General features: G+C 40.0%; 1 protein-coding gene and 1 long non-coding RNA gene across 2 annotated transcripts; one reads left to right on the top strand and one right to left on the bottom strand.

Annotated features, from left to right (window-relative positions):
* Nucleotides 1-3,768: 3,768 nt before the first annotated feature.
* Nucleotides 3,769-7,780, bottom strand: LOC145422354 (uncharacterized). Its single transcript, XR_013903637.1, has 2 exons — nucleotides 7,729-7,780; nucleotides 3,769-4,400 (listed from the first exon to the last, which is right to left on the bottom strand). It is a non-coding gene; the product is annotated as an uncharacterized LOC145422354 (long non-coding RNA).
* pax1a (paired box 1a) lies at nucleotides 7,758-12,389 on the top strand. Its single transcript, XM_026152230.2, has 5 exons — nucleotides 7,758-8,177; nucleotides 8,802-9,431; nucleotides 10,495-10,628; nucleotides 11,100-11,313; nucleotides 11,762-12,389. Exons 1-5 carry the CDS (start codon nucleotides 8,174-8,176, stop codon nucleotides 11,863-11,865), a joined length of 1,086 nt encoding a protein of 361 aa, XP_026008015.2. The 5' UTR covers nucleotides 7,758-8,173; the 3' UTR covers nucleotides 11,866-12,389.
* Nucleotides 12,390-16,878: the final 4,489 nt, after the last annotated feature.

Here is a 16,878-nt window from a genome sequence, read left to right as displayed (position 1 = left end):
TTGAGGAAAATGGGGGAGCAATGAGGGGCTTTTTCTTGGCCAGCAAGTCCAGGCTTGGTTGCAGGCCTGTCTGTCCCTACTCAGTACAAACATGTCAGACATTTCACCACCAGCATGAGTGAGCTAAGTTCACTCACTCCTTTTAGGTTGAAGTGATCTCCGCTCATAAGCCTGATCTTCTTTTTTTAAAGTGTTTTTTACTCAGCATGATTAACATGTTAATGCCACATAATTAGCTTTAGAATATGGAAAATTAGTAAGGGACATAAGGGATCCCTGCATACTAAAAGCTACACATGCATTTTCTACAAGCAATGTGTCCAGATGTGACCAAAAAACAATCATGTGGGTTGAGTTTCTGACATGGTTTGACGCAGACTTAACTCCTCACCTACCCAGACTGGAGTCAGTTTTCACATTTTCTCTGCTGAATGTCGACTCCTGCAGTACGGCACCACAATTCGTAGAGGAGAGACGTCCACTGATTAATCCTCAAGTGCTGGGACAAACAAGTCCTCATTATACGGACACTGGACTCGGGTTTGGTAGCTTTCAACAGATCACCACCATGACAGACGACCACAAGTAGGAATGCATATGCATTTCAGGAAGTCAGCACAGTTCTCTTATTAGAAACGTGAAAGCATGCCCTGGCTGAAAAATACTGAGAACTCCCAAAACAAACCCGCTTCCCGGCCCAACTGGCATCTACGCAAGAGTAGAAATAAGGGAACGTATTTATAAGCATCTGGCTGTGGTTCAGTGAGGTCAGTGAACTGATAGAGTACAAGGAGAGATCCCTGCACCTCTATAAACTATTTTGAAGGGAAGAAGACCTGTGTCACTTAGGATTCACATATTAGTAAATTAATGACTTTAGTTTTTGTGACAATTATAAAATAAGACCTTGTAACTACCAGCCTGTGTGTTCCTGCAACCTTCAAAAGGCAGATTCTGATTGCCCAGTGTTGTGACACCAATATTGAATCTCTTTGGGATTTCTTTTTGTCAGGACAACATGACCATGCTGGTAACATTGACTGACACTGAGCTTGGCTTTTGGAAGAAGACACATGGTTCTCATAAGCCCATTAATCTTAAAAGGAGCAACTGTCAGAAATGATACAGTACCCCTATCCCTGACATAAAAAAGGCCCATCCAAGGCCTTGATTTCTGGTTTGGCGGAAAACAACATCACACTGCATTCGATAGAAGACCTTGAATGTCCCTTTTCAGAATTTTCCATTATAGATCTGGCATTCTTAAACTTAGAAGCACAGATTTTTGGCGCAGCTGCAATCCCAACAATTGACTGGATTTACAGCTCAAGAGAGGCTCATTTTGAGGTGATAATTATCATTGCTTTAATTACAGATATCCTAATGCTCTAGCCGAGCAAAGCTTTCATCTGAGAACACAAAGAACAAAATAAAAAGGTTAAACGCTAATCAAAAACATTACAGCAGTACTGTGGATTCAACATACAAGGTTAATGTCAGTTTCCACATGTGACCCAGTGTTTTTGACTCCCTGGGCTGATTTCCAAGTAGGGCAGGCATGAATCAGCAGCAGCCATGGATACAGTCTCAAGTGCTCCAAAAGTAATTAAGGCTCCTCCTTAATTGACAACAGATCCAGCCAAGCAAAGCCCCACTTGCAAACAAAAACCATACATGGCAGTACAAGGTGCATAAAACAATGCCTAGAAAAGTTTTATGGCAGAACAGACTGGACAGACTGTGAGCGTGAGTGTTAATGATGTAGTAACAATTCAAATGAGCGCTTTTAGAAATATGTCAGAAAACAAATCCCGTTAAAAAGATTTTGCCATTTTTTAAATATTTGACTATATTGTTTATTTAGCAGTTTGAATTTGGTTCCTGCGGGTGTTTCAGACCATTTGAATCACCAAAAAAGAACAACAGGGCATAAGTGAGTGGACACAGGAGCATCAAACTGTACACGCAAGAGAGTTTCACTTCTTCAACAATCATCACTACTTTGCTTATGCACAGAGGGAGCCCTTCACTCTGCTTTATTATTGTATAGCCATGTGAGATGAAACATAGGAGTGAGACTGTGGCCTCTAATGACTCTGCACAATCTAAAGTCTCACCAAATATTTCTGCTCCAAAAGAAAATACAGCTGAATGGTTCCCAAAGAGACAGAAACAGATGCAAAAATAAACAGCAGACTATATTATAGTATTATAGTTATGGCACGTATTGTCTGCACAATCATTTCTGGCATTAGTGTGACACACTCAAAGTTTGACCTCTTGATCTTTCTGTAAGTAATTTGAAGCCATATCTGATAAAGCAATTCGGTCACATCTTCATTAGTTTGTTAGCAGATGCTTAGCATGGATATGCTGTTGAGCAAAGTTATCTTTTGCTGAGCAGATTGTCATCTTATGGCTTCTAATTTAGAAGTAATGTGCTCTATCTTAATTAAAAACACCACAATAAACACAGGCACCTTTTCATATCCAGAGAAATTACTATTCTGCATTCAAATTATAGTCTTCCAGAAAATGCAGCTGCTACAACAAGGAAGTCGACGGCTTACAGTTTAATCTTACCTAAATATAAATTCTCCATTACGTATGAATGCCGCTGTGGCATCTAAAGAGGCTGTTTAGAAACACTGTCAGCATTTCTTTTTGCTTAAAGCGTCGCTTTCCATAAAGATTCGTTTTTGCTTGATACTCGAGCCAAGATGATTTTAAGTTGCCAAATTTAAACACAAATCAAATAGTAATGCTACATTGTCTCTGTTAGCTTAACAATTTTAACTTCTTTTAACTTAATAAGACAGTATAAATAAAAAACAGATTTCTTAGAGACAGCTCCAGTAACTTGAGCTCTGTCCCAGTGTAATGAAGACCCAGGTATAGTTTTTATTTTGTGTCCTGTGCCGTATTGACTGCTACTGATGCTAAGTGGTGGGTCATATTAAAAAGGTAACACGTTTACCTGTGGTGAAATTTTGAGTAAATAATTTTTTAAATAAACCTGCACTGAGAGCTCAAATAAGTTAGTTTGTAAAATATGTGATTTCTTTTAATACTTTCACTAGTTTCTTTGTATTTTTTGTTGTTTCTTATAATTTCCAGTTTAATGAAAACCAAGTTTGTCCCTGACATGCAGCAGGGCTGTTAGGGGTTGGTACGAGTTACTGAGGACAAGCAGTGGCATGAAAACAAATTCAGCCCACCTATTTCAGAAGGAACTCTTTCCATAGGAAAATGACATACTTGTGGAGTAAGTAAGAAAAACAAAATAGCTCGTTAAGACGTACTAATTGAAAAGTTTTGGTAGTCTTTATAGTCACTGAGATGTGTAAACTACAAGCAGAAAGCATCCATAGCTCATTTAATTCAAGCATAAATGCCATCAGATCAAGCTACAAATGCACCTCCCCATTGTAAACAGAATTAAAACATTTGACTTTCCTGGGCTTCCATCCAAAAACACTCACAATGAGTGTGTAATCCTGAGACGTTGCCCTCAATGTAACAATTAGAAGTACGTTCAGAACACACAGACACTTGAGACATGTTTAGTGAAGGTCACGAGCAATTATCCAGCCTGGTAAAAGCTGGCATGTCTCACATGGCACTGCTGCACACCCTCATTAGGCGTCTTCTGCAGCTCAGAGTGGGTCTTGCGGCTATAAAAGAACTGAGCTTGCTGCCTTCCCAGCCTCCTTTTAGCAGAACTTCACCAGCAGGAGCACAAAGAAACTACACATCACCGCCTCTAGATCAGATAGGAATGGACAAACTTTATTTTGTAAAGGAGGGGGATACTTTACCAAGGAATCTGTGTTTCTTTACAGGTTGAGCTTGGTTGGCTTTCAACAGAAAAACATTGATTTCTCCCCTTTTCCTATAATGAGCAAAAAGGGCTTCTTACCACACAGAACCCGTGAAAGGCTAAAAATATTCTAAATCACGCACAAGTGATATTTTGAAAAAGAGGCAAATGTTGAGTCAAAACTTTTATGGAACCAGAACAAACAACAACAACAACAACAGGCACAAATATAAACAAGATAAGTTAATTAATTTAAAAAACAAATGGTGCGTATTTATTTTTTTCTGTTCAGGACTTTCTCTGACACTTTGCTTTAAACTTGCAGTCTTCTTCCTGGTGTGCTCAAAGCGAGCAGGCTGGACCCTGACTAATAATTTCCATATTTAGGGCTGAGATCACTAAACTCACAAACACTAAATCAAAACCGTAGACACACACAAAAAGCTCTTCAATAAAACAATATGGCTCGCTCGGTTGTGGAAAGAAAATTGAAACCATGTCAAAAAATATAGCCGACTGATTTTGTTGAAATGGGAAAGACAGGGGTGTCTATAGGTGGCACGATAGGGGGTCCTGGTACCTGGTGAGAGATGAGACAGTTGCACACTTTTTAGGGTGAATGTAAACATCACGTACTCATCACGTAAATGTGTTTGCATTTTTTGTTCACTCCAAGAAGCCAGTAGGAGGCCTGGGTTGCGTTAGACTTGCACAGAGGCATTACTGTGCATGCACACGAAAATGCTAGGTATTCTTCATTAATTTCAGCTTTCTCCCCCATTTACAAAGGAGTACAATTGTACAACAGCTTCCAACAGATCACTAAATTCCAACGCACACACACGAAAACCATACTCCAACATTTTAGGCCCCTCTAAGACAACGAAAAATATAACTTTAAATTCACCTTAAAACTTTAAAGACAAAGCACACCCGAGGAAGCGAATCCTTTGATGCCACTTAAAACCAGCATCAATATTTACCGACCGGGGTCGCTGCACCTTACGGGTGTCAGGTGTCAGTTGGATGAGATAACTTGCGTTTGATCTAAAAGCGATTTGGAGGGAAAATATACACCCTGGAGACCTTTGTACTTTCTTTTTGTTTCTTTTTGCTTCGTTTTATTTTATATATGCTCGCAGGTAATCAAATATTTATGATAAATCATGTTCTCAAGTTAAATTTTAGAACATTTACAATAATGCAATGAGGCCTGTTTAAACGAAAGGCAGGTCTAAATGAAATTAAGTTTTCTCACACCCAAGTCATCACGTACGGGTGGCATAAAAAGAGACTGAACAGAGGCTGACTTTTTTCAGCAGGATTTAATACAGACTAAATACATTTAATGATTTCCCCGTGGAAAGATATCTAATCTACGGATCACACTTGTTTCTCTTCACAGTAAAAGCCTGCTTTAGACGCATTAATGCGCAATAATGCTGCACGTTGCAGTTTCGTCTTACGCACTGCAACTAGAATAAAAATTAAGGTAAACACACACTAAAAGCTGCTTTTGCACAGAATTTAATAACGTGAATTTTATTGCTGTTCTTCAAATTATCCCCATTATCAATGCTCATGCTAAATGAAAACATCTGAAAATATCCACGCACCTGTCACAGTAGTCACGGGCAAACTTCTCCTCAAAATACATTGAGTAAAAAATTCAGATCTAAAATTAAATATTGGATATTAAACAGCACTTTTTTGGGTTTATTTATTTATGTTTATGTGGGCATGTATTTTATGAATATACATGATACAATGTGACTCCTGAAAAAAAACGTGGGGGCGGTTCAAGGTTGCTTTGTTTTGTCACACTTGACAAAGTCAGACGGTTCAACGTACACCTGACATGCGTGCAAAATGTAGACCTGCAGCAGCTGCGGTTTACTTTCATGGAGAGAAAATGTTCCAACAGTCTAACACATTAACACAGGATACAAATAATTCAAACAATTTAGTCAAATCTCGTTTATTCCTGTAATACAGCCACACCACCGACCTCGACCTAGAAGCCTCTTATCTAACTGACCCATCCTGGATTTACGCGGCAGAAAATCAGGTCGCTCCCGTGCATATTTCTGACTTCAGTATCATTTTAAACATCTGAATTTGAGAAACGAGAAGCTCGGAAGCCAAGAAATTCAGATTTCCAAGACTGGAAAATAAATATATTTCACAGAGACAAACGCTAGATAATAAAAATGCAGTCCAGTGGAAGATGTGCATGTGATACAGCATATATTCATATTCCGGTATTCAAAGTTGTTTTGTTTTTTTTACTTTTCAAAATGAAGGTATCATTTATCAGTATTTCCAAATAATTACTGATGCACGTGATGCAATTATGACAATTTCAAGTTCAGGAAACTAAAACCTGAAGCGCTGTCCAACGTCAGCCGAGGAGAAAAAACCGCAAAAAGTGTTATAACGTCTGCGTAAATGTATCCAATAATAAAGCTGACTCATCAGTGTAGCATTTTTCTAAAATGCAAATGTAAGGTTTTAATCGATGCCGCTTATTTGGATATTTTGTTTCCATGCAACATTCAGAAACAAATTCAAATACGGAGGCTGAGGCGGTGCTGAGGGAACCGGTGCAGTTCCTACAATGTCCAGATGAGGGGAGAAATGCCAGCCGGGCACTGGCGGAGAAGGGATAATAATAATAATAATAATAATAATAATAATAATAATAATAATAATAATAATAATAATAATGTTTAAATAGAATTTATACTCAACAACGAACACAACTGATGCTTCCTCATGTTTGTCCAGTATCACCGCTCTGCAACCTGCAAATGCAGAAATGCAGCATGTGGACTTGTGATATCTGGTCGCTTGGTCTCCAGACAAAGTCCACAGTAAAACCAAACGTGTCCGTGGCAGGTATGAAGCTTTCAGGCGATCTTCTCCAGCCCCCCTGACTCTATTCCTCTGACCTAACGTGATGCTTTCCATGTGTCCTGCTTTCAGCTTTGGATGGAGACGTAGTCAGGAGACAGAGAGGAGAGGGGTTGGGCCGGTTATGTGCGTGCGTGCGTGCGTCCTTGTGTGTGAGGATTGGTGTGTGTGTGTCTGTGTGTGTGTGTGTGGGGGGGGGGGGGGGGGGGGGGACACTACACCTTGTTACCATTGGGTCGACTGTTAAGTTTTACAAGTAACATTTTGCGAGCTTATAAACGATACCTTCTAAACTTGCACAGGAAACTCCGAAAACATGCTGTGATAATGTATGTCTGTGGAATCCAGTCGATAAGCCATAGTCTGGGAGCTCCGCGATCTACAGAGGTATCGATTACATGAGGCCCTTCCCATGTTTGATGCCTTAACACTGGCTTATAAAAAGACTCAGGCTGGAAGTGTGCAAGTTTCCTCCCGCTCTGGTGGCTAAGAGAGTCGCTTCTGCGGGATAATACCTTTAAATACTCCAGAGTTGCTCAGTCAGCCTATTTATTATATACAATATAAAAAAAGAGGAAAAAGATTTGTTGGCGTAAGTAAGCAAAACTGTTTTATCTCAAAAGTTAGAAAAAGTCTCTACAAACTGTAAACGTGTCAGATCTGATCTTCTAAAAGAATATTTTGAGATTTTGGGGGTAATTTAGAAAAACAAAACAAACACATTCCCTGTTTTAAACACGCGTCACTGGTTTCATACATTCAAATTTGATGCAATTTCAGTTAAATGAATACAATTACACTGTAACGTTCAAGAGAGTGAGATTCATTTATTAAAAATGACCGTCAAACTGAACTACGTGCGTTATCGATATTAATACATGTCTTAAAAATGGCTCCATTTTATTTTAGACCTGAAATTACTTGGAACGAGTTCAGCAAGGTTACACCTCTACTGTCATCCCGCTTATTACATCTCCCATATTACAAGTCCTTACCAGAAACGGTGGATGAAACGCTTCCCTGTCTCCACTTCCCTCTATGCAAAACTGTCAGGAGGCTGCGCAGCTTTAAACCGGATGGGGTTTGTATTGGCTGAGAGCATTTCCAGCACAGGACGACCAATGAAACCAAAGCAGAGACTCGGCGTATAACAGCGAGGGTTGAAGGACGCTCCAAATTAATTCCAGCAGGCTCCGGACTTCCCGGGATAACTCTAAATTGCATATATCGGATGAAGATCACTTTGGCGCTATTGTACCTTGCAGGCACTTGCTTCCAAAAAGAAGCGGGCACGCTGCTTTCGGAGGATTTTAAAAAGGTCTACGTTTTCTCTTCTGGGGCTCATTCCTCCCGTTCCCTTTTCTTCTCTGATCTCGCTCGGCGCATTCAGCCATTTGAAAGGACACCTATATTTCCAAGCATCTCGAAACATATAGGCAAATGGGTAAGCCTTTACCGTCTGCATGCTTCAGTGACATGTAGCTTATGGAAGCGTATCCAAACTCAGCACGCCTGCGTAAAAAGAGAATTAAGGAACTTTTCCCCTTCTCCAAGTTCAGATAATGTGCAAATAAATAAAAAAACCTTTTGGAGAACAAGTTTATTCTTTGGGGGATTTTTTCCAGCACTGCTGAGCAGGAATGACAGCCTGTTTAAAGCTTTAAATCGTAAACTTAACCACAGAACCAATTATCCAGTGAGACGCGTTTCTTTGAAGCGCTCTTGTTTGTATTCTTCGAGCTCGCCATTTTTTATGTTTTTGTTGTGTTGGAGGCTAATCCCAGCCAAACACTTTATATACTTTGTATAGTTGCAAAGTAAAGGTTAACCAGCTATCAGCTTTATGAACTCGGTTTATGGCGTGGATTACAACTGAACTGCATCAAACGGTCTCAGCTGAGCATTTTAAAATGCTTTTGCCTCTCACTATTTTTTTTTTTCGCTTAATTGAATATGTGTCAGAATAAATGCAATGAAAAAACACGCTGTAATATTTTCTTTGATCACATTAGTGGACTCAACTCAAAGAGTAACAACATGTAACTCGTATCTTTCTCTTTTCCTGCAGAGCAAACCTATGGAGAGGTGAACCAACTGGGCGGTGTGTTCGTCAACGGCCGACCTCTACCTAACGCCATACGGTTAAGAATTGTAGAGCTGGCTCAGCTCGGGATTAGACCCTGTGATATAAGCAGGCAACTCCGAGTCTCCCACGGCTGCGTGAGCAAGATTTTAGCGAGGTACAACGAGACTGGCTCCATACTACCCGGTGCCATCGGTGGAAGCAAACCCCGAGTCACGACGCCGAACGTGGTGAAAAACATCAGGGACTACAAACAAAATGACCCCGGGATCTTTGCTTGGGAGATCCGGGACAGGCTTTTGGCTGATGGTGTTTGTGACAAGTACAATGTCCCGTCGGTTAGCTCGATCAGCAGGATTTTACGCAACAAGATTGGAAATCTCTCCCAGCCTAACCAGTATGAAAGCACCAAGCAAGCCTCCGCGCAGGCAGGCCTCCCCTACAACCACATATACCCTTATTCCTACCCCAACACTATGTCACCCACTAGCACTAAAATGGGCAGCCCTCCTGGAGTACCAGTGACGGCTGGACATGTGAGCATTTCCAGGGCCTGGCCTTCTGCGCACACCGTCAGTAACATCCTCGGAATACGAGCCTTCATGGATCCTACAGGTGAGGAAAACGACACTTTATAATTCTTAAAATCACAGGCTTCAAAATGCACGACACTTTATCTCTCACAAATAAGAGCTTAATAAACTTGAACAGCTGGTTATTGTGCAATTCCACACGACTAGTTTCCATACCTCTGCGTACAAGCAGCTATGGCAACAGACGGGACAATGTGCCCATTAAAATGTGCACAGGCCTCCATTTCACCATTCAGCCAGAACGTAGTAAGGCCACGCTCAATGGGCCTTTTCATGGGATGATACATTTACAAACACCTTGCCCACCTGCTACATCCAACCTAATAATTCAAGCACTCCTTATATTTTTTTCCCTCTGCCTTGCTGGTGTTTTACTCATTTTACTCATTTACTCATCTACTGTTGGGTCTCACAGCTACGGTTGTGTTCCAACTGAATTTATTCAAAACATATGTAGAACTAAAAATAAATAAATAAATATATATATATATATATATATATATATATATATATATATATATATATATATATATATATATATATATATATATATATATATATTTATTTAAAGATATACTTTCTCGATCAAATTCCTCAAAACCTTATGCAATTATATTTTCTCTGTCTTTCATACGCATAAAAAATAACATGTAGGACTTTATTATGTAATAAAACCTAAAAAAAAATCATTAAAACGGAGAGAAATGTTTATAATGAGCTGCTGTTGCCTTCTAACCGAACAGCTTTTTTCTGTTTATTTTTTAAGACAGTTGTATTTATTTATTTATTACTCATTATTAAGCTGCGCGCTGGAGTAATTATAATTATTATAGTATTAAATATTATATTTATCCTGTCTTGAAAACTATTTTTCAGTATTGAAAATTAAATCTGTTTGATACTCAAGAAAAGTTAGTGAGGAAATTGTTTACCTGTCTTCTACTTTTATAATTATGACGTTAAATAAAACTGCCCTGTCATTTTCCTTTCTTTACCTTTCCTTTGTTTTTTCTTTTGATTTTCTGAAACCTGAGAATTTTTAATTTTTACACACTTTTAACGTAAAGTTACTGTCTCTAAATCAGCAATTGCTGGGACAGAGGGATACCCACCAAAAATGGAGGAGTGGGGTAGTGTCAACAGAGCAGCTTTCCCAGCCGCGCACACAGTCAACGGGATTGACAAGTCAGCCATTGACGCCGACATAAAATATGCTCAGGTAAAAATCTGTGGGTACACTGCACGGCCCGTGACCTTTCTACACTCAAACTGCACACGTATGCACACCTTGCATTGCTTTAATTTATTTTCTGTAAAAGAAACAGTCCAAAGTGCTTAATGCCAGATGCTCGTGCTACAAAGGCCTGTGGCAAAACTGTAAAAAGGGCTCATCCACAGAGTTCTTTTTGCGTTCAGGCGGGATTTTATTGGGTAAACGAGTCTTTTGAGTTTTGAAGTGGATGGTCGATGGAGGAAATCTAGTAGCGCGTATATATTCTAGTTTAGCGTATTCATGGTAAATTAAATTATAGTGAAACACATGTATTCGAAACCACTCAAACACCAAGCACCGTTTCTCAGAACCACTGCCGAAGGCCACATGCCGCTGTCACACAGCCTGCAATTAGAAGTTCTGTCAATTTTGTGTGTTTGTGCTTATTTTCCGCATGTCTTATCTGCCTGTCCACAGCCTTCCTCGACATTGTCTAGTTATGTACCGGCGTGTGCTTACTCCCCAACCAATCAGTACGGGGTGTACAGTGGGCCAGCAGGCGGATACGTGGCCCCGGGCCACCACCACTGGCAGACGCAGAGCCCGGCTCTGTCCCACCCAAGCAGCGGGATGAGCATGCACGCAGGAGAAATCCACTCCCCGATGACCTTTAAACACCAGGCCCGAGAAGGTACAGGACAGGCAGGCATATTATTATTATCATTATTATTATTACTTGTAATTTTTTATTAAATGTTGTTGTTGTGTTTTTGTTTTATTTTTTACTTTTTGAAATGTATTCAGCTGGTGGCCGCACAAGGCCACGCGGTTCTCTCCCTGCCTTTCTCTTGTCACGCACCCACACTTTGCAATAAGCAATGACCGTAACGGATGTAAACACCCAATCCCAGAGAAAGTCTAACTGTATGACAATGATCAAATATTGACCTTTCAGACTTGGACAACTTCATGCCAGCCAACTTACTTTTTAAGGAAATACGTCTGAAAATGTTCCTAGTTTGAGGAAAGCAAGTGGATTTTAAACTTAAGTAAAACAGTTCTCTTTAGACCCATTCTACAGAAGCAAATAATCACCTGATGGGAATTTGCACACTGTATATTTCTTCTGTTTTTTGCAGGAGACAGAAAACCGCCCAGTCCCCTGAGCAAGCCGCAGCAGCAGCAGCAACATGAAGACTTGAACAGTGTGCACGGACTCAGTCTCCCTACCTCATCATCATAACCGGGGATTATAACACCTTAGTCACCACAACCATTTAAATGAACTCATTTCAACAACTGCGACAGTAAGTCTGAACACTAACGGCTTGTTTGCATCTAAACACGGGCCAGATCACGTGCATTATGAGTGCCGGTCTCTGCGGCCATATGAATGTAAGCTTGCATGGATGTATCGGTGTTTCCCCGCACTGGCTGATAGTTTTCTTTGTTTTTCATTTGAAACCCTTCATGTTGCTGGACAGTATATTCTCCAATTGAGATTGCAGGATTTAAAAAAAAATCAAAAAACATTGTGTAAGTCTCCTCCGCCTTGGATGTTTTCTTCCTAAAACCAGAGCTGGTCTGTAATCCGCCATTTTTATCATTATCTTATCTTTAATTTGTGGCCATGACTCTACAGTGACTCAACGATGTGAACAAATTATATAAATTGTCTAAATGTAAAATATTTGCCAAAGCTTTAATTATATATTTTTATAATTTCATTGTAAATATTCAAAAATAAAGCCTTTTTCTTAAATGCCACATGTTGTTGCCGCTGATATCATTTCACTTTTGATCAATGAGAGGACACCAGCTGGTTCAGTCCTAATTTATGGGACTAGGTGATGAGTTTATGATTTGGAAATCAGATGAAAAAGCTGAAGTAAAGTTTTCTTTTAATTTCAGCCCGTGACAGTGCCATGGTCGGCTCACCCCAGTTCGTGCCAGTTTTTCTTAATCATTATGCTTTTGATTACCAGAAATTTAACCTACCATTAGGACCCTGAAATCTAACTTTGGCTATATTGGTGATGGCACAGGCCTTTAAGATATTGCCAGATATTACTGATGTCCGTTTTCCAGGCGGTGGTGAAATAAAGAGCTGTGAAAGCGTCGTTTGGCCTTTTTTGAGGCTTTTAATGACCTGTAACCTGTTTGAATCGATGACAAAGAGATTAAGTTTAAGCCTGCCTTTTATGAGAAAATGTTTTGATTGGATTTATACTCTTTATATTGGTAGAATGATTAGTACTACTACTTACCGGGAAAGGTAATTACTGTGTTTACACAGGCATAACCTGCCTACACTTCCAAAGAGCTCCCCACTGGCTGGGCGCCTCGGCTGATGCTATCGGGCCTGTAATTGATACCGTGATAAAAATCTGAGGGCTGATCATACACGTTAATGAACGGTGTGTGCAGGAGAGCAGCTGACAGTCCAATCCACCCACATGCCGCCTGTGGGATCTGTTGTCCCGCATAGAAATTACGAGAATTTTCCCATACAGGCCTATAGGCTCTGCCCGCTCTCTCTGTGTAAACTGTTTATTCCTGTGACCTGTTTGGCTGTACTGTACCAGCCGTAACGAAAAGACTTCTCACAGCTTAATAGACGTCACTGTGCGCCACTGAAGGTTTTTGTGACCACGTTTGTCATGTATGATTTCACTTATATGTTTGGCCTCTATGTGTGGGGGTCAATCGACCCTATTTATGGTGCGTTTTAACAAATCCAGCCCACTGGTATGTGAGGCAGGGTCTTACATGTTATCATGGTACTTATCGTTGTGTATGAATCCACTAGTTTGTCTCAATGCAAAACGTCTAACTGTACTTTGGGTCAGAAATAAATATTTTCGTTAATATTTTCGCACTTTTGCATATTTCACCAGTAAAAGTGGATTAACACTGTCCATCCATCCATTCGCTTCCGCTTATCCTTTTCAGGGTCGCGGGGGGCGCTGGAGCCTATCCCAGCTGTCATAGGGCGAAAGGCGGGGTACACCCTGGACAGGTCGCCAGTCTGTCGCAGGGCTAACACATAGGGACAGACAACCATTCACACTCGCATAACACTGTTTTTATTTATTTGCTTACTTGTTTGTTTTTACTTTCATTTAATTACAAATGTTAAAAAAATCCCCCCCGATTATTTTCTGGGCAACCAATATTTTAAAAATTAAAATTCTTTTAAATGTTAAATTTATACATACTTGCAATATAAAATAAATCAGCAAATAAATAAATTTCGTTAAAAAAAACAAAACAACAAAAACGACGAATACAATTTGAATTTTCTTTGTTGTTCCCGTGTAAAACCTGCATCACTTCCAGTGGAACTGATGCAGGACGTGTGGTCAGGGGGAATGTGAGCACTGCTGTTGTTTCGGTGACAGACCCAGTTTAGTTTGGCTGAGTAACAATGAGCATTTCTGTGGTTTTAACAGCACATCCAGCTAGAAAGAGTTGTCATATAGTCTAAATGTGTTTCTTCCCCCTTTTTGACGTCAGCATGCCTTAAAAATTAATAGCTGTGGCTTTATAGTTCCCAGTGCTCCAAGCTGTTAACTTTTCAGGTCGGTCAGGAATGACTTGACAGTGTTTTGACTGAGCTGAGGTGACAGTCACCTTTTGGGATTATTGATTGTATCCGTTTATTCTAAAGTGATAAAACTGAGCAAAATCAGACACATTAACTCAAAGTGTGTTGACTGGAGGGAGGATCAGTTCAATACTTATCATGAATTTCAGTAAGTTTAGCTTTTTGTTATTCATATCGAGTTATGATTCTTTTATTCTGATGTTGTTGTTGTAAAGTTCGAGGGCATACATGCATAACTGGAATGCAGCTCGATTGCCATAGTGGTGTTGCTGAATTTTGCTGGGTACAGCGTATGCAGCTTGATCATGTTGTGGGCTTTCAAAACGGTTTCTGAATCACAACAATCTCAAAATCAAGCGTAGACACAGCAGTTGTCCCTGCCACTGTCTGCCGGCCGTTACAAAAGCAGTTAAATATTAAATGTCTGGCAATGATCGACTGTAAAAGGCCAGGATTTCTTAATACAAAGCACTTTAATGTCTTTTACTGGCTGGTTTTGGTATACATGCTGGAATCTGGGTGTCATAAGCTCTATTTTGCAGCTGTTGATTCTTTTCCCCTTTTGCAGCAAAATCCCAAGTGACTCAGTATATCCAAACATTAAGATGGCCTTTGAGTACACACGCTCCCTGACTGGAGTCGTTCATGTTTTCCCGGATACCACTTGGGGTTCGCAAAATACTCCTTCATGGTGGTGGGGTTACTTCCTACGGGACCTATGGTCATCAATCAGGGCAGCAAGTGATACCCCCCACTGCGTCTTCAGCAGACCCTCTGTGCTCAAAGAGCAGCAGGTGGGCTAGTTTCAGATGTTGTTTTTTATTGAAAAGAAACAACAGTCAAAAAGAATTTGTATTTTTTAAAGATCTACAATCTGATCTCTCTGCAGATGACTGTAATTGCCTCGGGTCAGATGAATCCAGTAGCTGCATACAGAAATTCCTACTTGCATTAGTTTTACTTGAACTGTAATGTAAAATGATACACATGAGCATTTATCGGTTTGGATTCCTCGCTTTAAATTGATAAATGCATTTGCCACGTAATGCAATACACTTTAAACGCAAGTAATACCACAAAAGTATGCAGATGCCCAGGCTTTAATACTTCTGGGCACCGAGCTTGTTGGTCTTAAGGGTCTTACCTCTAAAACTTAGACTTGAAAGGATTCTCAAATACCAAAAACTCAAACAGATACTTGGAGAGATGGATAGGAACTTGGCCTCCTTGAGCCTAATGGATATGATATTAAGTACTATTAATAATCCAAGCAGAAATGAAACGGTGACAGAGGTTCCTTAAAAAGCTAGAACAGGCGCTCCTGTCTTCAACTGTAACAATCCATCAGTGTCTGCCATGTGTACAAGAGAGAGTGAGAGTTCTTCACAGACCAAAGTTCAGTTTATGAATTTGACACTTTGCTTGGTTTGAGGCATTTTACATTGTGTCCTCTTTTCGCTTTAAGGGGGAAAACTACCCTAGGCTCGCCAGGAGTCACTCACTCACTCACTCATCCGCTGCCTTTGCACAAGTCAAAGCCAACAAGAGAGCATCTCAGGACAGGCGACATGGCAGGTCTTGGAAAAAGCAAAGAAAGATACACGAGAAACCTTTTAGAAAGAGAGTGGCAAGTTGGCAAAGTTTCAGTTTTAGAAAGGAGGTCAGTGTCAGCACTTCTAGTCATGTCTGAAATTTCAAATGAATTGCCTTGCCATGGAAACATGGTGCATGCAAGCATGTACAATGCTGGAACATGTGCGTATCCTCATCCTTGACGAGCAGAACATTATTTTTTGACAGGCGTGTGAGAAACGCTCATGAATTAAAACTGTCATGGTCGCCAGCGTGATGTTAATATTTTCTTGAAAGAATTAGACTAAATTAGATCAGACAGTGCAAGTTATACATGCAAAAAGATGCACATCCTTCATAACACATCCAAAAGTTATCAATATTCTAAATATTATTATTAGATTAATTTAGAATTAAACCATTTTTCACCAAGAATGTAAAGATCAAAGCAATGGGTCTGTGAAAATTCTTGTATCATTCTTGTAATGCAGTCACTACTGGCTTTTTCCCCCCACTGACTGTCCACAGGATTTCCAAGCAGGCAGAGTTACAGCTCTGTAGTCTAGGGGATGATAAATGTCTCCCTCCCATGTTCTTACTTGCTCTGCCAGCTCACCACATCAACCAGACGCTCTAAAAGTAAAAGGGACAGAGACATGATGATGACATTTGGCTTTCTAAATGAAAACGTATCATTTCACTTTTTCTCTCAGGAGACTCCGCTGCTGTTTTTTGCTGCCTTTGAGGATACAGCAATACAGCAATAAAGAGAATAACCACAGGATCACATCAAATTGCAGAGGCCAGATTTGATTATTATACACAGATGACTAAAAGACCATGAAATTATGTTTGCAAACACAATTAAAATGCACTCTTTGAAAACAATGCCATGAAAGCCGACCTATTTTTTTAAACTAGAAGAATGCTTGTAATTTGTCATAATTTGTGCATATTGTCTGTAAATATCAATGCCTATAGCAAAATCCACTCCTTTAGTGGAAAGTCATAACACAGACCTTCAAGGAAATTTGTCAGCAGTTTCGCATGTCTATTTTACTCTAGATCTTGGCAAAG

Source organism: Astatotilapia calliptera, chromosome 19 (assembly GCF_964374335.1).
Source record: "Astatotilapia calliptera chromosome 19, fAstCal68.1, whole genome shotgun sequence".
In the NCBI taxonomy this organism is placed as follows: Eukaryota; Metazoa; Chordata; class Actinopteri; order Cichliformes; family Cichlidae; genus Astatotilapia; species Astatotilapia calliptera.
Note: the sequence above shows the minus strand (reverse complement) of the source record. Positions and strands in the feature narration are given on the sequence as shown.